We start from the raw sequence: 22795 nt of genomic DNA, 5'->3' as shown, positions 1-22795 counted from the left end.
GCATTATCCGAGATTATCCTTTTGGGAACTCCATACCTGCAAATTAACTCCCTCTTTATGAAGCGACTGACCACGTTCTATGTGACACTAGAGTATGACGCCGCCTCTACCCATTTTTTGAAATAATCAATTGCCACAAATATGAAACGGTGCCCATTGCTAGCTTTCGGAGTAATCAGCCCAATCACGTCCATGCCCCAGGCTGAGAAGGGCCAAGGTGCGGATAGAGCGTGGAGCAGGGTTGGTGGAACTTAAATCCGGTCTCCGTAAATTTGGCATTTATGGAACTTCCGGGCATATTCAATGCAATCCCTTTCCATTTTCATCCAGTAATATCCACACATGAGGATTTTACGCACCAATGAGTGCCCCCCGACATGAGTACCACAGACTCCCTCATGGACCTCATGCATGATATGTCGTGCTTCTCACGCTTTTACACAACGTAGAAAGGTCATATCGTGGTTCCTTTTGTACAACATCTCACCATCCTAGAAGAATCCCATGGCCAACCTCCTAATCGTCTTTTGGTCATTGCTGGTTGCTCCTTCAGAGTACTCATTTTTCTGGATGTATGTCCGAATGTCATGGAACCAGGGCTTTCCATCAGCTTCTTCTACCACTGCACAGTGAGCAGGCTCTGACTGTATTCTGATTTGAATCAAATCAATCTCCACTCTAGGTTCTACTTTGATCAAAGCCGCTAGGGTTGCCAGGGCATCAGGAATTAAATTGTTTTCCCTTGGTAAGTGTGAGAAACTGATGCTATCAAATCCTTTGATCATCTTTTGAATGTACTCTTGATATGGCACCAATTTGGAATCTCGGGTTTCCCATTCTCCTATCACTTGATGAATGACCAAGGCTGAGTCTCCCTTCATGACTAATTCTTTGATATCTTGATCCATGGCTGCTTGTAAACCCAATATACATGCTTCATATTCTACTATGTTATTGGTGCACGGAAAAGTCAACTTGGCTACGACCAAATAATGCCTCCTTTCTGGTGATATGAGTACGACTCCTATTCCATGTCCCCACACATTGACCGCCCCATCAAATAACATTGTCCATCCTTCGTAATCTTCTTCTTCTTCTTGGCTTATCGAATCAATATCCTTATTTGGGAAGTCAAACTCCATAGGCTGGTAATCTTCCACAGCTCTATCTGCCAGATACTTTGCAATGACGCTTCTTTTAATAGCTTTCCGGGTCACATAGGTGACATCATATTCAGTCAACAACATCTGCCACCATGCAACCCATCCTGTTACTATGGGCTTTTTGAAGACGAACTTGATCGAGTCCATTTGGGAAATCAGCCAGGTTGAGTAATACAATGTGTATTGTCTCAACTTGTTGACTACCCAAACTAGAGCACAACATGTTTTCTCCAAGTCCGAGTACTTAAATTAATATTCTGTGAACTTTTTACTAAGGTAATAAATGGCCCTTTCTTTTCTTCCTAACTCATCGTGCTGGCCCAATAGACAACCCATGGAATTTTCCGATATTGCCAAGTACAGAATCAGCGGCCTTCTCGGCACCGGGGGTACTAGCACCAAGGGGTTCAGGAGGTATTCCTTTATTTTCTCAAAAGCTTCTTGGAATTCCTCATTCCACCTATCTGGTTTATTTTTCCTTAACAACTTAAAGATGGGTTCACAGGTAGCAATTAGTTGGGATATGAATCGAGCTATATAATTGAGCCTACCTAAGAAACTCCGCACCTCCTTTTCAAATTTGAGACTAGGCATTTCCTGAATGGCTATGATTTTATCAAGGTCGACTTCGATTCCTTTCTCACTTACAATAAACCCCAACAATTTTCCAGAAGTAGAGCCAAAGGTGCACTTTTCCAAGTTCAGTTTTAATTGGCATTTTCGGAGCCTTTTGAATAACCTCTCCAAGTTCATCACATGGTCACCGTCATTCCATGACTTGACGATCATACACCTCAATTTCTTTGTGCATTAAGTCATGGAATAGAGTCACCATAGCTCTTTGGTAGGTAGCCCTAGCATTCTTTAGACCAAATGGCATGACCTTATAACAAAAAGTCCCCAATAATGTGATAAAAGTGGTTTTTTCCTTATCCTCCGGGGCTATCTTGATTTGATTATACCCTGAAAAACCATCCATGAAGGAAAATAAAGCATGCCCCACGGTGTTGTCCACCAGCACATCAATGTGCGGGAGCGGGAAATTGTCTTTGGGGCTAGCTTTATTTAGGTCCCGATAGTGCACGCAAACTCGTACTTTGCCATTCTTTTTCATTATTGGAACGACGTTGGCCATCCATTCAGGATATTGGGCTACCTCTAGAAACCCAGCCTCAAATTGTTTTTGCACCTCTTCTTTTATCTTAAGCAACATCTCCAGTCGCATTCTCCTTAACTTTTGCTTGACCGGCTTCGAACTTGGGTAGAGGGGAATATTGTGGGTTACCAAATCCGTGTCTAAACCGGGCATGTCCTGATATGACCAAGCGAACACATCTTCGTATTCTTTTAACAATTTAGTTATTTTGCTCCTTTCCTCACCCCTCATTAGAGCTCCAATCTTTACTTGTTTAGGCTCCTCTTAAGTTCCCAGGTTGATTATAGCGGTGGGGTCGCTACTGGTCAGTGTTGGCTTTTCATCTGACTTCAACATTCTTTCCATTTCAAGGGATAAATTCACCTCACCTTCTTCAATTTCGGTTTCATGAAATATATTTTCAAAATTAATGTCAATTTCTTTATCAAGGGTACTGGTGTCATTATCTCTCCTATTCTTGCATGAAGCCATAGTAAACAAATTTTGACAGCTGAACCAGGGATGCAAACGAATGTCAAGAAGTGCATAATTTTTTTTAACTGAGAAGAAACTACCTATGACTATAATTTAAAATGAAAAATCATAAATAAAAGAAATCATTACATGAAGAAAATGGGATAATCAAAAGAACTCCAATTGTGTAGTTCCTCTCCTGGTTGAAGATAGCAAACCCATTTGTCTGAGGTGGCTGATGAAACCTCTGAATCTAGAAAAAATATGCTTAGCTGTCTCATTTCAGACTCAAGATCATCCTAACTGCTTTTTATGAATGTCTGATTGATATGAGGGATGCCTGACCTCCATCGAGCGTTGGCCTCACCAATGAGTCTTTCCCTTCTCTAAGCTTCTTTTTCCACTTTCTTCTTTTTCCTGTCTACAAACGTAGGCCTATATCCCAGACCGTATCTGTCTTTCATTTTTGGAATCACCAATGGCTTCGAATCGCCTATAAACATCTTCCCAGCCCTTGACCCGGATGATACCCATGTCTGATCAGTTTTGTCGCAATCATGCGAGCTGTTGAGGAAACTCGTGGTTGTGGGATTGGGAACCCTTCGACCACAGTTGCTGCATTGATTATTTCAAAGGCTCGAAATGAATCCTCCAGGGCTTCTTCAGTGACTTCCACATAAGGGGTGGAAATGGGTTTGGTTACCATCAAGTCCATTTCTCTGTATACGCAAACCAATTTCCCATCCATTACAAATTTGACCCGTTGGTGCAAAGAAGACGAAACTGCCCCGGTGTTATGTATCCACGGCCTCCCCAATAAGCAGCTATAAGACGGGATTATGGCCATGACTTGGAATGTAATGTCAAAGGTGACCGGTCCAATTTGCACAGGAATTTCAATAGATCCCATCGATTCCCTATGGGTGCTGTTGAAAGCCTGTACAATCAGATTGTTTTGCTTTATGTAGGACAGGTCAACAGGGAATTTTTGTTGTGTCATCAAGGGCATGACATTCAAAGATAACCCATTATCAATCAACACTTGTGCAATCATGTGATTTCAGCATTTAGCAGAAACGTACAACGGCTGATTATGCCCCTGTCCTTCCATGAGGATCTCCTCATCAGCGAATGTAATGTAGTTGGTAGTCGTAAGACCACCAATCACGTGGTTAAAATTATCGAAGCTGATGTCTTGGGGAATATAGGCTTGATTAAGGGCCTTTAATAGAGCTTCCCGATAGGTTTCCGAGCTCAACAATAGCGACAATATAGAGATATGGGCTGGCATCTTCTTTAGTTGGTCAATGATGTTGTATTCACTGTGTTTAATTATTTTCGAGAATTCCTCAGCTTCTTGAGATTGAACCGTCTTCTTCAAGTTCCTATTCTATTCTTGGCTAGGCTGCACTTTCTTCAAGACCTTCGGTGTATAAACCCTTCCACTTCTAGTTATCCCTTTTACTTCAGCAGCACTGCTAGTTTCTCCTTCGGTGCGTACTTCGGCATGCAAAAGGGCGAGGGGCTGTGATCACTACCCGAACCGGGGCCTCTTGGACTTGTGGGGCTTTTCCCATGATGGGGATAAATGGTCTGTTGGTGAATTGGGGATGGTCAGATTCCCCTATAACTGAAACTTCATTCGTTTTTTGAATGCGACTAACTTCCACTCGTTTGCTGTCAATCAAGTTACTTAGAAAAATCTGAAAAGTCCCATATTTTTGTACTGATCCTTTCATAGTATTTTGGCCATACATGGGGCGCCTTCAGGGCAAATAGCCTTTAGTCCTGCTAGGCCTTCTGATGTCAGTTCAACATACACCCAGTCTAGCGTCATTGGTTCCCATCTTCTTTTTGATTATTCGCCGGCTTTTTCTTTGATCATTCCAATATTGTCCCTTCCATGGTCAGGCAAGGGATTTTCTTGAATACCAACTTGCTTCCCATCAAATGACAACCAACCAGCATCCCTCAGATCTTGCACCTTGTGTTTGAAGGCCCAACACTGGTCAATAGGGTGCCCTGGAGAATTGGCATGGTACGCGCATCGGACCTCGGGATTATACTAGTGCAGGGGAGGATTGGTGAGAGGAATCCCAGGGATGGTAGATATCATCCTTTGTTCTAAAAGCTGAGGGAATAAGTCTGCATACGGCATGAGAATCAGGTCCACTCTCCGAAAACTCTTGGGTGTATTTCTAGTGTATGTCTGCTGGCTCGGGTGGGCTGGTATGTTCTGCTGGGTTGGCACAGGCGTGGGGGCCACAAACTGGGGCCTGGTGCTTACATATGATGCTTGAATCACTACAAGTTCGACTATGAAGTTTCGGTTGGACCATGGGCTATGACCCTTTATATTTTTTTTGTTAGATGATCCCTAAACCATCTGAGTCTCTTCATCCTCTTTTTTGCTGGTCTACTTCCTACTTGGACCACTTTCCATGCTACTTTCTTTGACATGGCCTGCTTTAATGTCGGCCTCTATCCTCCCGCTTGCGATTACCATGTCCATAAAGTCGTGGGGAGTTGCCCCCCTCAAATGCCCTCGGTAGGGTTCCTTCAAAGTGTTAACAAATAGGGAAATTGCTTCTAGGTCACCCACTGGGGGGTCAACTTGGACTGCTAGTTCTCACCATCTATAGGCGTATTCTCGGAATGTCTCAGCATGCTTCTTCTCCATTTCAAGTAGGGCCATCCTGTCTAAAGCCATTTCCATCACATGTCGATACTAGGCTACAAAGGCGGTAGCTAGGTCTCCCCACGTTCAGACCCTTGTTTTGTCTTGGTGGATATACCACCTGGCCGCTGTCCCCATCAAACTGCTTTAGAAATAGTGTATCATCAACTTTTCATCATCGAAGTATGCAGCCATCGCTTGGCAGTACAACTGTATGTGGGTTTGAGGGCATTGAGTTTCGTCAAACTTCTCGAATTCAGGCACCTTGAACTTTGGTGGGAGCACCACCTTGGGCACTAAGCATAGATCCGCAGGGTTGAGAGAATTTGACGCGCAGGTCCCTTTATGGCTTTCAATCGCTCTTCAAGCATGTCACAGCAGTATTCAGTTGTGGTCTTGCCTGTTCCTATAACTGCCGTCATTGTCGAGGGCATCCCATTTCCCGGAATTGGTGCTGCCAGAACGAAGCTGGCTGCACTCAGAGGTGGTCCCTCTAAAATAACCGGTGGCGGTCTAGATGACTACCCATGGATTGGTGTGAAGCCTGGAGGGTTGGTAGGATCCATATCTACTTCATGGTTCTGCTCTTGAACTGTCTTTCCCTTGCTCAATAGCAAGTCCAGTATCCTTTTCATTTGGTTGCTTAGTTCCTCCTATCCCTGCTCGATACCCAAGACGTGGCTTTTCAACTGTTCTGCCATAGCCTTTTCTTTTCTACGAGTGTTGTAAGGGTGTGTAGGTGCCTCAATTTTGCCAATTCTCAATCACGCCTCTTTTCTTTCTGAACATGAAACCCACGTCTTTTAGTACAGATGTATGATATGCTATGAATGTTTATGCAAATATGTATTCAGTGCATGAATGAGAAAATACAATTACGTAGCCTATGTGCTTCAACCAAGGTTCTAAAAAAAATCATCATCATTTCATTAACATTTTCATGAAATACATGGATCTTTCGAATGTACTACACAGATGGAGGATTCTGATTGTTCCGTTTGCTCTTATTAATGCAGTGCAATCCTTCTGTGGCTGGCTCTGACCCTCTAGGTGCCGATCTATCCACTCTCTACTTTAACGCTTGGTATTTGTCTTCCCAGTACCTGGCCTCTTCCATGAATGTTTCGGCCTTATCCAGTTCCTGGCTAAAGGTCCTCCTCTGTTTATCCCATTGGTCATCTAATTCTTGAATGTGGAGGGTTCTCTTTTCAATTTCAGCCTTTGCGCCTTTCAACGTCTTGGATTTTTGATCGAGTGCAGCTCGAAGCGTCCGTCTCTCTTTTCTCAAGGCCACTACTTCTTTTTCTGACAACACGAGCTGAGTTTTCTGCCATTTGACTTTGTTACGGTAAAAGGCCACCAACTCTTCCTTCCTTCGCTCCATCTGTTGATTTTCTGATACCGTCTCCTTCTTTGAGTGTGGCTTAATCTGTAACTGTAGATCCTTCGATGACTGGCCATGAGTAGCAAGGGCTCCAAAAGTTACTTCGAATTGGGGGTTCACTCGGTTGACTCGCCATATCTCATGGCTCTCCTGAATTGTATTTGCTTCCTCACCTGGGTTTACCAAGTGCATGTGTTTCCAGGCTACGTTGAACTTCCTGATTTGATTCTGGGCATCCGTTGCTGTATAAGAGAAGTATGATTTTGCCAACCCATGTGTTGCTGGCACAAATTGAGATGCCCCAATTTGCCTCCTAGTGATCAGAGGAGCGTATACCACTCCTCCCCATGGACCTAGTAATTGTACCCATAGGAGGTTTCCACACTGGTATATCATGCCGGAATGCTTCATCCATAGTGCTTGCCAGATTAGTCCCGAATCTCCCAATTTGTGTAATTTTTCATTCCATATGGCCTTGCTCCATTGGACGATCTGCTGAGCCCCTCCAAACTCTGCTAAAGGAATTATGAGAGCTAAAAAGGTGTCACGGTACCCCCCTTGGTTACTTGGCAGGTGACTGGCAAACCAAACATAAAGTAAAGGAACACAACACTTCAATCATTCTTGATCCTTACCCTTGCATTTGTTGAGGGATCGGAAAGTTTCCACCAAAATGCCTGGGATTGGATTAACTCCATTCTTCACTTGTGCCACAAAAGAAATAGTAGTTCGGTCGATGGTCCCTAATTCTTTAGGGAAAATAACCAGACCATATATGGCCAGAGCTAGCAGATGCATCTGAGCCTCCTTACCTTCTTCTTTTTCCAAAAATTCCTTTAGGTTCTTCCAAGTGATTTTCTCGTCTTCCCTTGTGGCTCGCTGAATCTTGATTCCAGCAACATTATACAATTCTCTTGCCAGAGAAGCTTGAGAATCAGGTGTATAAATTTGATAAGGTGACCGTTGTTTCATCAAATGTAGGAGTGACGTGTACTCTTCGATTGTAGGAACCATGTCTATCCCATTGACTGTGAAACATGTGTACGGGGGATTCCACAAGTCTACTAATGCCTTCACCATTTGAAAATTCACCAATATATGCAACAGAAAACCAATGAGGCCGTATAATTGCGAGAACTCCAAACGGCGCTGCGGTGTCCGCCCTTTCCAAATAGTCTTTAGTTCGTCCAGCGGGTTTGACCTGGTATATATGCAAACTTTGGCTGGTAACTTCACCACTGACTCTTTGTTGAGGCTGTCTCCCTATTGTCTCTGTTGATATTCAGAATATAGCCGTACCACAAACTCGGTTTCTTGGTAAATTATTGCATCCTCCATGGATGGCCCTAATTTTTCTCGGAACCTTGGTAAAGAGGGTAGGATGCCTATATGTATGCAATATGTCAGTAATACTACCATGCAATATGTATAGCCATAAGATCTCTTGGAGAAGGATGTGGTTCCTATGCCAAACCCGAGGTGGATATATACAAGGTTCTTCGAGACTTTGTCCTAGGTGGGGGATTTTGGACAAGCACGTGTGGTTAAGCTCTATTCCTATAGACAAAAGGTTCCTAGATTGAAATTCCATCCTCCCTCACAGAGGTCTGAACAAAGCTCGCATTGAGCGGAGTGGTTCGCGAGTCCCATCAAGCTTAAGCTACGAAGGGACAAACGCTATTACACCCCTATCTAATCCTAAAAGGGAAAGCCCGGATATAGAGCTGTGAAGGTATGTGAGTTTGTCCATTTTAGCCTACACCCTCTACCCCATATTCATCCATTCGTTATTCATAATCGAACACATGCAACACATCGCATGTTAGAAATTTGTACAACTAATCACATGCTTACCAACCAATTATATGCTCAACATGGCAAATATTTACAAGTATCAATTACCTCTTATTTGAACATAAAAGGTAGGTAAAAAACTTATGGTTATTAATATGCACAATTACTCACCTATGCACCATTAGTTTTATCAATTTGCACAAAAAGAAAAAGGGGGGTATTCAAAAGGTTCATTATATTTGAAATTGGGATAATCGACGATTAATCACTGGCTCGACTCTCAATGGTCCCTAGTGGAGTCGCCAAGCTGTCGCAACGTTCCCAAGCGGAACAAAGTGAATGAAAAGTTAATTTTAAATTTTCATGAAAAATAGTGTAATGGAGTCGCCACTAACCTTTTAGTGTGGTTAGAACACTTGATTACTACCCAATTAAGGGTAGAATCGGTCTATGTTACTAGAAATAGGTTTGGGAGTACGGTTACGCAAGGGGAAAGTCTTCGCACCCCCTACACGCCCATTCTTATGAATGGTACCAGATTAATTGAAAATTATCCCAAGAATTAATTTAATTAGCCTTTAAAATTACTCCCTTTTTTAAAATTGTAAAACAAATACCAAAATAAATAAATAAATAAATAACATATAGGTATTCCTTTAGAACTGGGGCATATCATGCTTCGAAAAACTCAACGCCCTTCCTTGCAATCATTGGGATTGGAAAATAGAGAAAATAATTTTTTTCACAAAAAATAACTCCCAGGTATTTTGAAATTTATAGGATTTTTTTAAGTAAGGAAAATTGACATTTTTGAAACCTCGGGAGGTTTTGGGCTTATTCGGGGTGAAAATAATTTCTTGGACCTTGAAAATGTTTTTGTGATTTCTTCTCAGTGTGAAAACATTTTTGTGACTTTTATGATTTTTCAATATTTTTCCTGAACTTCAAAACAGCACAAATAAAATTAAAACAAAACTCATAGAAGTCAAAATTTGAAAATATTTTTGAAATTTTTCCTAAAAAAACTTTCGTGATTTTTTGGCATTTTATGATTTTTATGGGCTTTTTGAATCATTAGTCATTCAAAGAAAAGAAAAAAAACACATACTAAATAAAACAATAAATCCGCACCATACCAATTCAAGCGTTCAAATAATTCGTAGAGAGATAAACGGGGTTTAGGTTCGAGATTGAACCTAACTTTGGGTTTGAGTCTTTGATTCACAACTTCGTAACCCGTTTATTACACTTTAGAATGTAACCCAAGAAGGGAAAATCCATTAATTTTACCTTTCATTTTCCTCTCCTCAAGTCTTCTTTTCCTATTGGTGAGACGGTGAGTCTACTGGGGCCAGTCTACAACGTCTTCCCAAGAGTTGTTCTTGAGCTCTGACTCGAGGCACTACGGAGTGCCTTCTTTAGATGGGGTGACTTGGCACCGGTAGGAAACGAGATCAGTCAACCACTTGATCTTCTAAGAGAATGAAACGTAACCTCAATCAGTAGAAGACTTCAATATTCAAAATCTTCTTCGTGAATGCTAGGGTTCCTAGACCCAGCGCACGTCACCCTCTGTGAAAGCTCGGGTTCCTACACTTGGTGCAAATCACCCTCCATGAATGCTCAGGTTCCTGCACCCGATGCAAGTCACTCGTCGTGAACGCTTGGGTTCCTACACCTAGCGCACCTGACCCTCTTTGAACGCTCAGGTTCCTACACCCAGTGCACGTCACCCTCTGTGAACGCCTGGATTCCTACACCAAGCGCACGTTACCCTATGTGAATGCTTGGGTTCCTACACTTAGGGCACGTTACCCTCCGTGAACGCTCTGGTTCCTAGACCCAGTGCACATCACCCTCCATGACAGCTCGAGTTCCTACACCCAGCGCACATCACCCTCTATGAATGCTCGGGTTCCTACACCCAGCACACATCACCCTTTGTGAACGCTTGGGTTCCTACACCTAGTGCACGTGACCCTCCGTGAGGGCTCAGGTTCCTACACCCTGCGCACGTCACCCTCCGTGAACGCTCAAGTTCCTACATTGAGCGCATGTCACCCTCCGTGAACACTTGGGTTCCTACACCCAGCGCACGTTACTCTCTGTGAATGCTCGGGTTCCTACACCCAGTGCACGTTACCCTCCGTGAATGCTTAGGTTCCTACACCCAGCGCACGTTACCCTCTATGAACGCTCGAGTTCCTACACCCGGTGCAATTCACCCTCCGTGAATGCTCGGGTTTCTAGACCCGGTGCAAGTCACCCTCCGTGAATACTCTGTTTCCTACACTCGATGTAAGTCACCCGCTGTGAACGCTCGGGTTCCTACACCCAGTGCATGTCACCCTCCGTGAATGCTCGGGTTCCTACACCCGATGCAAGTCCCCATCCGTGAATTATAGCTTAGGTTCTTACACCCGGCGCAAGTTATCGTCCTGTGCTCTCAAGCCCGTTGCAAATCGATGTTCACGGATCATTTTTTTCCTTTTTGTTATATTTTTCCCGATCCAAAATCCGCGTCTTTTATCTTTGCAGGCTTGTTGTTACAAAAAATGTAAGAGAGTTCCTACCGTTACATTGAAGCAACAAAGCCTACAAAGAGGGGCAGTTATAGACACCCTATTTTTGCCAGGCCAAATAGAACAAAATCATTATTATTATTATTATTATTATTATTATTATTATTATTATTATTATCATCATCATCACTATTATTATTATTAATATTATCCTTATTTTTTATTATTACTTTATTATTATTATTTTTTTTTTCCCACTATACTATTAGTATTATTGACATTATGGTTATTATTATTATTATTATTATTATTTAGTTTAATAAAGATAAAAAATAAATAATAATAATAATAAAGAACAGGGGCAGATCCCTAGGGTTCCCTGCTCCCCTTCATTCCCCCTTCTTTTTCTATATAAACACACGCACACACACAAGGAGACACGGCTGGGGGGCGGAGAAAACACAAATAAAAAAATCTCTTTTGGGTCACCTTCTCCCTGTCTTTCCCCGCTTCTCCCTCTCTTCTTGCTCCAACCGGCTCCAAGCCAAACTCCTGGCTCCTCACCTTCGACCATCCTCCCCATAGCACAACTCTCGCATACGACTGCAGTTCCACAACCACCGCCAGCCACGCACCAGCAGACCCGAGCACCAACTCCTACAGTAGCAGCATCTCCGACGAAGCTTCACGGCTACCACAGCGCCGACTTTAACTCCACTCTCCCTGCAACACCCGAACGCCATCAACCCCACGATCCCATCTTCACCTTCATAGACCCCACTACAGCATCTCCATCTTCCAGCAGCAACCACCAGCCGCCGAACACTCCGTCGCCGCCCTCCAGGAACTCCGGTCACCCTCTGCAACCTCTGCTACACAGCCCCGGCAACTGAGCATGTCCCTCCTCTATCCTTCCTTGTTTCCTCGGCCACACCAGTCAACGACACCACCTGAGCAGCCCCAGCTGAGAGACCTCCAACCTGAGCCACAATAGTGCATCCGGCCCTCTCTGTAAGTCCCTCTGCAGACATGCGAACACACCCACACACGCATGCAAATTTCTTTTCTTCTTTTTTATTTTTATTTTTCTTGTCTAATTTTGGTTTGTGTTATATCTAACATTTGGGTTTTTCTTTTTTTTATTATTGTTTATGCAGGTATATTTAATATTTAATGTTTAAGTTTTATTCTTATGATGCATGATTTATTGTAATATATAGTTTTCATGTTTAGGCTTTTACTATATATAAAAAATACTAATAGTATTGTTGTAGGCTTGGATTATTATTTAATATTTTATCTTTATTATATATCCATATTTATTGTTTGAATATTTGTTTAAAGTGCTTTTATTATCGTTGCTTTTTTTTTTAATCATTGTAATATACTTATTTTTATTGTTACATATTATTTAGGGTGTTTGTGTTATTGTGTAGATATTATTTAGGTTTTTTTATGTATTTAGGATATTTGTCATGTTTATTGTTTATATGATATTTAAGGATTTTGTTTAGTATTGTTTAATATTTAGGATTGTAATATTTAGGCATGTCCAGGGTTCTTGACATTATTTTCATGATATTAGCATTTAGAGTTTTGGTTATGGTTTTATTTTAGGGTTTTGACAATTTCACATTATTAGGGTTTTGAGTAGTGTTTCATTTAATTTGTCTCTATATTGTTATTGCAGATCAATTTTAGGAATTAATTGTTTCCATATAGTTTGTGTATTAATTTTAGAATAGATACATTTCCATATTACTATCACATGTTTCCATACTGATTGCATATTAACTTATTTTAGGCTTTGAATTACTTCCATACTGATGCACATCATTTTAGGGTTGGATTGACAGTATATACTTATCTCGTTTCGATTCCATCATCTTGTCTTATTTATTTCCTTGTTGGTCCATATTATAGTAATTTAGCTTTTAGGACATGATTCACCCAGCCTTGTTATTAAAAATATCCTCTATTGTTAATATTTGGGTTATTGAGGCTTTAGGTCGTTATGATATATATGTGTATTAGTATTCTAGTAGTATTGTTATAATATATGTGTATTACTATTGCTAATAGTGTGATATAGGCATATTATCTAGTACTTACGTGTTATGATATATAATAATAAAACATTGTCTTAACATTTATACGTTATTAATATTATGAGATATATATATGCATCATTATCATAGTAGAATAGTTATTCCTTATAGTGTATTATCATAATGATGTATTAGCCTTATTATTATCATATATTTTTAGTATTTTTTTTTACTATTTTCTATGTTTCTGTTTTATTACAATACTTACTGCTTCTAGTGTTTTTGTACTATTTTATTAAGTATTTTCGTATGTATATCCCTATGATTGCAATTAAAAAAGGTACAAGCTTTTTAAGCTTCGCGTACCTTTAGTTCTGAGGGGATATAAATATATATATTACTTATATTTTTGTATTTATTTATTTATGTTGCATGTATATTTGTAAATTCATAAAATGAGTAACTTAAAAGACTTTTTAAATTTACTTAGGGATAATTTCATAATTAATTGGGTACCGTTCGTAAGAACGGGCGCGTAGGGGGTGCTCGTACCTTCCCCTCGCGAAACCGAAACTCCCGACCCCAACTTTGGTAACGTAGACCCATTCTACTCTTAACTAGGTAGTAATTAAGTGTTCTAACCACACTAAAAGATTAGTGATGACTCCATTCCTGTTGTTTTCCCCGAAACTTAAACCATATTTTTTATTTCGCCACCCCGGGGCACCCGCGCTCTAGGACGTCGCGACAAACATGTTTGAGAATATAAAAAAAATTGCATGTTCTTTTAAATTTTGTTTGCAGGCAATCAATTAGTCTATTTAGGTTCCTTAAAAAACCAAATTTCTCATTTTAAAAGTGAATTCACATAAGTTTTCAAGTTTTTTCAAAGTCTTCAAATATTCTTAAAGTCATATATCCATGATGTGGCTTTTAGATGTTCTCCAAGTCTTCTAAAACATATCTTAAGGTGGGATTGTGCTTCTCCCACCAAAAATCTAGACTATTACAAGTTTAAGCAAAGAAAACACCTTTTTTCAAAAAAAAATCTCCAATGAAGTGGTTTGAGGATCAAAAAATGGAATTCTTTTATACATTTGTTCTCTAACCCCAAAAAAAAGAAGATTTTTCAACTAGATTTCAAGTGGTTTTCATGTGTCCTCAAATGTTTTTCAAAAGATCATCAAATATTTTCTAAAATTTGTTTTCTAAATGGTTTTGGTGAATTACAAGTGGCTTCATTCCTCCATTGGAGGATATTCTACTTTGGTAGATTCAGCCACAAGTAAAAAACTACATGTTTTTTTCTTTATTATTTTCTTTTTTTGTGTTTTTTTGGTGTGTTTTGCTCATTGGAGTATATGCTTTTGTTTATTCTTTTCTCTATTTGTATATGTTTTGATTTTTTTTTTGTTTGAGGAATTTGATACGACATCTAAGTAGTGAAGTTATCATGGGCTATAGACTTAGATATTAACTATATGAAGGCCTTTTCAAATAAGGTTAAGGGCAGAAGGTTCGTATTTCAAAAAATAAACAAAATTAAAAACCAACAAGAAGTGGTTGACTGCTCTCTATAGGTAGTTGACCGCCTAATTATGCAAGTGTTTTTTTTTTTTTGGTTGCCTTTCACCCTTCTTCCTCTTTTTTTTTTTTTTTTTTTTTTTATTTATAAGTGGGAAACACATGCACCCACATAGGATAAGTGTTGCAACCATTCTTGTAATGAGCATTGTAGGATGCTGCACCTTTTAAATCTCAAATTAAAAATATTTAAAAATTCTACCTTCCCTATTCACAATGATATTCTTAAACCATATCTTTTCCTAAAATGTTTTCCATTATTTTACCTTTTCAAAAAATCAAAATAAAGTGATGACTCCATTTATATATAAAAAGGTATGTAAAGGAACCAAGGGTTTGGTTCATTTTACATACTTTGGCTTTCTTAAGTTAGCAAATGTTGACAACCAAAATAGATCATTTAAACTTGGTGTCAACAACTTTGGTGACTCAGTTGGGGATATTTAAGAGTCAAGTTGATCCGCCTCTTATGTGTATTTTTGTGTGTATGGTTTATGTTGTTACATGAGCTTGTATGTGTTTTTCTCTATGTTATGCTATGTTATATATGTTGTGATTGTAAAGTGATATGCTATGTTATGAATGCTTCGCCATTTTCATGCATCCTTTGCATATTCATAAGAGCTTTATTCACACACCTTCACCACACCGCACAAGTCCTATGCATAAACTCTTTACCTTATATATTGTAGGAGAAGGAAAAAGTAGTAAGGTCCTTCATAAGGCTTTGTCCTTCATATAGGTCTAATAAAAATTCCTTTACTTGGTTTGTTCTATTTGAACATAATTTGAGAACCTTTTAAGTTTGTGAAATATAGTTCCTAACCATGAACTAGAAACTTTTATCATATACCCCAAGATAGAGATTTTACCTGGTTCTTGGAGATGAACAATATGTTTAGACACAAAGGGCCATAAACATGATCCTTAGAGGCATGCTAACATGTCATCACATCACATCTTGCCTTAGATATGTAGAATTAGATTGCATAGGTGTAAAACATGCCAATGAGACCAATAACTATAATAGAAAAGCCATATCTTTTAGGGAAACAACATGTAATAGAAAAGGATGTCATTCCATCAAATTTTTAAAGAATATTGTCAGATTAGATAAGCCTATGTGTAAAAAAGCAAAATATAGCCAAAATATTGGGGTGCTAGAATTGCCTATTGGAAGATGATGAAAAGAAGTTGACAACAACCTATAGTCATATCATGGATGTTCTTAGAGTGGAGGTTGATTGGAAGGTCCTAGATTTCATGACCCAACATTGGGATCCAATTTTCCGATGCTTCACTTTTGGGCCAAACCGACATAGTTCCGCTCATTGAAAAACATGAAGAATTGCTACAAGTTCCAAAGTCCACTTATGACAAAGTCTTCATCTATGGTCATAGAACTAATTTTGTCAATGCCTTTATCTAAGCCATAAAGGGAAAAGCAACAAATTTAAATGGGAAGACTAAAAGAGGGGTCAGACCAAAAGATGACATTGGAGTGCAATAGAAAAACTCTTTAGGAAGTATTTTGATGACCCATACTTCAAGTTTAGAATCCAACTTTTGGCTTTAGCAGTGTATAGAATTGTCATACCTCCTTCAACTACATATGTCATTGGGTGTGGAGCTACTATGGTATTTTTAAAGATGGAACATTGGAGACAAGCACTGGTTCTAGCCATCATTGTCAAGAAATTATCTTTGATTAAATTTTGCCAATAAAGAGGGAAACTAGCTCTTATATGTTCTATTCAACATTTTTATGTGTGGTTCCTCAAACATGTAGCACCTACATGAGGAATGGTGTATTCCCAAGAGGGGGTGTGAATTGGGTATTTTAAAATTCCTACGTCAAGTATGTCTTATTTTTATCACCACAACCAGTATTACACAAACTTAGAGTCTTTCTAAGTAATCGCAAATCTCCCAAATAATCAAGCATGCAAATATTCAATCACATATACGGAAATTATAACAATTTAAAAGTAAGCATGCAAGTATTGAAATTAAATAGAGAAGGGAGAGAAAGTGTAAACACAAGATTTTTATGAGGTTCCCACCTACATCCTCGCCTCAAGCCAACCCCCTTGAAGATTCGACTATCTTGCTCACTTAACCAAGCAGAGCAATGCCGTTTACAAATATCCTTAGAGGGTGGAGTCCCCCTCTTTAGGCGATACTACACACCTAGCACACTCCTTACAGGATGGAACCTTCCTCCTTAGGGATACCCCATGCCCGCAACACAGTTCACTACCTGAACCGCATGGATACAAAGATATGAAAATAAATTTCTCGTACAAGATAATGCTTCTTAATTAAGTAGAGATGTACAAATAAAATCCTATATGCACTCTCAAATGATATGAAATAAGTTTAGTAGAGTAAGTGTATTTTTCTCAATAATATTTTTGCAATCTTTGAATAAGATATATATGATAAATACTCAAAGATTCAAACCCAATAAATATTTCTCCCAAAAATGTTCTTCAATATGAGAGTGTAGAAGTTAGGGTTTAGCTCAAAAACAATTTTTGCAATGAAGATATAAAATGAGCTCTTAAATCTTGCAATAGAAATGCTCAAAGATTCACAAGCCACAAGAGGTTTCTCCAAAAATTATTTCCCTAGACAAGATGTGGAAGAAACTATAAATTTGCTCTCAAAAAGATTTTGCAAATAAAAAGTAGTGGAGAGTAAATTTACTCTTGTTTTTGAAAGGATGAGTGAAATTTTAAACTCAAGAATTCAAGCTCAATAAGAGATTTCCCCAACAAAATTTTTTTTAAAAGAAAGCGTAGGAGAAGATAGAATATTTGCCTTTCAAAAACTTTTTGCAATAAAAGATTAGAAGAGAGCTTGGATTTTTAAAATGAAATGCCCAAACAATGAAAAATATATTATGATATGATCAACAACTCTTTTAAAAGCATTGGGCAAGGTATTTATAGAGAGTTTTGAAATATGACTGTTTTCTCACCATTGGGGATTAAAATAATATTTTAATTTCAAATTTTTTGATCGTTTGAGCTCAAAATTGGCATGAACTCAAGAGTTCCGGTCGACTAACACTTTCTCCAGTCAACTGGTCTTGATCGATTTTCAAATCCCCGAGGTTCGATCGATTGGGGCTCAAAATACGGTCTGTCGAATCATCAGGACAGTTTACTGGGCTCTTCAAATGTATTCTAGGTCCAGTCAACTTGGCTTTAAAATTTGGCCTAAAGGTCTAGCGGGTCCACTGGGGCAATAATGTGTTCAAGGGGCTGGTCGACTAGGCTATCCAATTCAAGCCAAAATGACTAGTCGGTCGACTGGGGCTTATAAGGCCTTCAATGGCCAAACGACTAGGGCTTCACTAAAGATGGCCAAAAGGCATGGCTGGTTGACTAGGGCTGCAAGGCCGGTGGACTAGGCCTTTTGAAAATCTTAATTTTAGCCCTTTTTTTACTTTAAAAGTAGTTTAAACCTCTGTATGGTTTTAGCATTTTATAAAAACATTTTTCATGAAAAGTTTGTTTCCCTAAGGTCAGTCTATTGTGTTTGAGTTTAGCATCATATCATGCAAGTTGTGCAATATTACAGTCTAAGCATAAACTAAATTTATTACAAATAAAAACATGTCTTCCTTTCTTGCTCTTCAAATATCAATGGAATACACCAAATGAAATGAGCTTTAAGTCCCTTTTTGGCTTCTATTTCTCCTTTACCTTATGTGTGTTGAATTGTAAACCTGTTCAAGTACTAAATACACATAAAAAATACAAGTGGTTTGTCATTGTCAAAACATGATCGGACTCAAAAAGTCAACAACCATGTTTTGAAGTGCTTTCTTGAAAAGGAGGAGTCCATTATTAAATTGTACAACTAGACATCAGAAGGAAGATATTGCAACTATTTTGGAAAGCTTGGAAGGGAAGATGGTCAGATGGTTAGTGAAGTGGATGCCTGTCCATTATATGCTTTTGAGTTGTGGAGATATGCCTTGTATCCTACTCTTTGGAGTTTGGGGTGCATAATCTATGCACCTGCCTTAACTCTACATCAGCTTGGTCACTTCTTATTCATACCTCAAATTATAGGACTTCACTAGTTTCAATGTCGATACCAATATAGTGTGGCTAATCAATTCATTAAGAAGACCAAAAGGGCCTAGCTAAGTCCTATGATCTTGAACAAGGAATGAACCATTATCCAAACTTTATTAGTATATCCTACTTGAAAGGAATGGTGTATTTCCAAGAGTCGAGGGTGAATCGGGTATTTAAAAAATTCCTTCCTAGGTTAGATTCAAATCACAATCAGTATTACACGATCTAGGATCTTTCAAAGCAAATACCAATTATGCAAATATTTAAAGCATGTATGTAAAGCAGTCAAGACGGTAAAAAAAAAAAATTTAACATATGTTGACTTTTTGAGTCTGATCCTTGATTTTGATAATGACAAACCACAAGTTTCTTATGTGTGTATCCGGTGTTTAAGCAGTCTTGATATGTTAGTGCACACATAAGGAAAAGGATAGTGGAAGCTAGAAGACCTTAAAGCTCACATCAACTGGTGCTTTCCACGGAAGACAAAAAAGAAAAGATGAAGAAGAAGACTTATGTTTTTAATTTATTATGAATTTTGTTTTATATTTGGTTTGTAATAATGCATGGCAAACATGATATGTATGATAAGCTTAACATGACTGTAGATTGACCATAGGGAACCAAATGATTGTAGGGCACCCTTCGATAGACCAAAGGTGGATCAACGTTGGATTTTTAGGGTTAACTCTCAAAAACCATAGACTGACTTTAGGTAAAAAATTATCATATAAAAAGTTCCCTATAACTTAGAAATAAGAATTATGTGAGAAGGGTGCCTTCAAATGAAAATCCGAACTTAAATGCACAAACTGAATGGCCTCGTTCGACCGAACCCAAAGCTATATAAAAGCTTCAATCGACCGAACTTGTCATAATCAATAGTTTGCCTACTCAGTTAACCAAACCTGAACACATATAGACCTTCGGTTGACCAAACCTCCCCATGGTCAACAGTTGACCATTTGGTCGACCAAGTTTGAAATGAACATCAACATTCTAGTCGACTGGACTGGCATATGGGGATTTCCCAATGCCCTGGTCGACCAAACTCCTAGTTATAATATGACCTGATCGACCGAACTTATGAAATTGGTCAACCAAACTTGAGCTAGACGGCCGAATCTTGGAGGTTCGAAATCGCCTAGAAAATGGTCAACCAAAACCTCAGTTCAAAAATGCCCTAGTCGACCAAACTTAGTAATCTGGTCGACCGAACCTTGAATCTGGTCGACTGAACCTCTCGGGTTGGCAAAATATTTACCGCTGTTAAAAAGGGTTAATTTTTATTAAACATGTTTAATCATTTTCAAAAATACCCAACGTGTCCCTAATGGTCATAAATTTTCCAAAGTCTATATATACCCCTTCATAACTCAAAATTAGTACGATGATTAGTTAGAAAATCTTCTCAAATTTTCATATCACATTTTCATCTTCCTAAGCTTGTTTTTCATCCTCTCTTTGTTATTTATTCAAAAAATCATCTTCAAGAGAGTGTTCTTCATCCTGGGCATTTCATTTTTTACAAATCATATTGCTTATACTCTCATATCCCATTATTTTTTAAAATCATTATCTTGAGAGTAAATCCTAAGTTTTCTCCATATATTTTCATTGATAAATATCTTTGGAGAAAAACATGTTTATTTCTTAAGAATCTTGCATACATATTGCAAGATTTCAAAGGCTCATATATTCTTCATTGCAAAATTATTTTTGAGCAAGAATCCTAGTTCCCCTAAGCTTTATTTGAAAAACTAGTTTTTGGGAAAACTCTTGACATATTGAAAAGAGTACCTTGAGCATATTCTTATTTTAATATCTCTGCTTGGAAGGTCTCTTACTCTTGTTAGTAAGAAAATCATTTTTCACACTCGGACTTTATTAAGAAATATTTTTTTACTGAAAAATACACATTCTCACATTGAACTTTAATTCATATCATACGTGAATGTATTTCTGAGCTTATTGTTGTTCACATCTGCTTGTATTAGAAGCACATTTCTTTGTATTCAAAAATTTATTTGATTATTTATTGTATTCCCGACGGGTGGTCCGAAGAGGGAGACTAGCCATGTGAATAGTCCCGAATTGGCTTTGACCTGATTAGGAAAGTTAGGTGCACCATTCTATTAAGGTGTTGTATTAGGTGCCGCTTCACCCGTTAAGTGAGCCCTTAGTGGAATGCTCTTACTTGTTAGCTTGAGATAGGGAGATAGGCAGTATTGGCTAAACCCCGATAACATATCCAGTGTCGGCTCTTTCTTTCCTTATACTCTTTATATTTTTGCAATTTAATTTATGCACATGTATGTTTATATTTGAATTGTTATATGAATGTTATACATGTTTTAAATACTATGAATGATTGGCAAATACTGAGTCTGCTGCATCCGTTTTATATATCTCCTTAGTATTATTTTTTTGGTGTATTGGTATGTGCTTAGACAAACCCTAGGTTAGGAATTACTGATTGTGGAATTGAAATCAGCCTATGAAATTTTAATTACCCAATTCACCCCCTCTTGGGATCACACCAATTCCATCAACATACATGTGTAGAAATTTAAAGTGCGAAAAATAAAGAGCCGATACAAAATTTGTTATCAGGGTTCAGCCAATCCTGCCTACATCTCTACCTTAAGCTAGCAGCTCAAGGATTCACTAAATGCTCACTTTAATTGGGTGGTGTGACGCCACTTACACTTTACTTATGGAGCAGAGACACCTTAGCTCAATTTCGAGGCTGAGCCACAATCAATTCTGCTTACAAGGCGGAGACACCTCTGCTTAATTACCAACCTGAGCCAAACTGTACACACTTTATAGGATGGTACAAATCCTAACTCACCTAACTGGGTTCGAACCAAATCGGGACTCTTCATAGGGCGATTCTCCCTCTTCAGGCCACGCCTGTAATACAACAAATAACAATATTTGTACAAATAAATGCTTCTAAAAATAAGCAAAGATGTACACATTGAAAGCTCTAAAATGCACTCTCAAATGATATGAACTTAAGCTCAGTAGAGAATGTATGGTTTTCTCAAAATAGTTTTGCAATCTTTGAAAATAAGATATATAATAGATGCTTCAAAGATTTCAACCCAAATAAATATCTCCAAAAATATTTTTCAATAAAGATGTTGGAGAACTTAGGGTTTGTCTTATCAAACAATATTTGCACAATATATATATGATATTTGATAAAAATAAATGCACGATGAAAACCTTCAAAGATCCTAAAAATTTCAAGTGCTTTCTTCAAGAATGATATTCAAAATTTGTTTAAGAAAGCTAGAGTTAATGCTTAAGAATATTTTTGCAAATAATGAATGTGTGAGCTTTTAAAATCTTGCAATAGATGTGCAAAGATTCACAAGCTATAAAACAAGTTTTCCCCAAAAATATTTATCAAGAAAATATATGGGGGAAACTCAAAGCTTACTCTCAAAAATTTTTTTCAAAAGTTAAAAGCAAGGTGAGACTAAAATGCTTTTCAATGTATTTAAATGCCCAAATAAATATTCAACAATCTTCAAGTCATGAGATTTTTGAATGAAGAAGGTGAAATTAAACAAATCTCTTTTAAAAGATTTTTCCAAGGAATGATATAAGAGAGTATGAAAGTAAAAAAAATTTTGCCCCAGAAGAGTTTTTGGAAATAAAAGTACGTGGAGGAACTTTGATTTTGAAAATAAATGCCCAAAAAATTTGAGAGAATTTTTGCTAATCAATGGTGCTAATCCAGCTTTGGAGTGGATTATTTATAGACTCCCCAAAAATTATAACCATTAGGAACATAGTGGGGATTTTAGAAATGTTTAATTGCAAAAATAAATGTGTTTAGTGCTATAAAAAATCAACAACCCGAGAGGGTTGGTCGATTGACAGAAGCGTCGATTGGCTAATCATGC

At 38.3% G+C, this 22795-nt stretch overlaps 1 protein-coding gene across 1 annotated transcript; it reads right to left on the bottom strand.

Moving 5' to 3' along the window:
* Nucleotides 1-491: 491 nt before the first annotated feature.
* LOC131155972 (uncharacterized) lies at nucleotides 492-1310 on the bottom strand. Its single transcript, XM_058109428.1, has one exon. The coding sequence runs from the start codon at nucleotides 1308-1310 to the stop codon at nucleotides 492-494; it is 819 nt and encodes a 272-aa protein (XP_057965411.1).
* Between the last annotated feature and the right edge of the window lie 21485 nt (nucleotides 1311-22795).

Source organism: Malania oleifera, chromosome 5, assembly GCF_029873635.1.
Source record: "Malania oleifera isolate guangnan ecotype guangnan chromosome 5, ASM2987363v1, whole genome shotgun sequence".
NCBI classification, from domain to species: Eukaryota; Viridiplantae; Streptophyta; class Magnoliopsida; order Santalales; family Ximeniaceae; genus Malania; species Malania oleifera.
The sequence above is the reverse complement of the archived record's forward strand: the minus strand, read 5'-3'. Positions and strand labels throughout refer to the sequence as shown.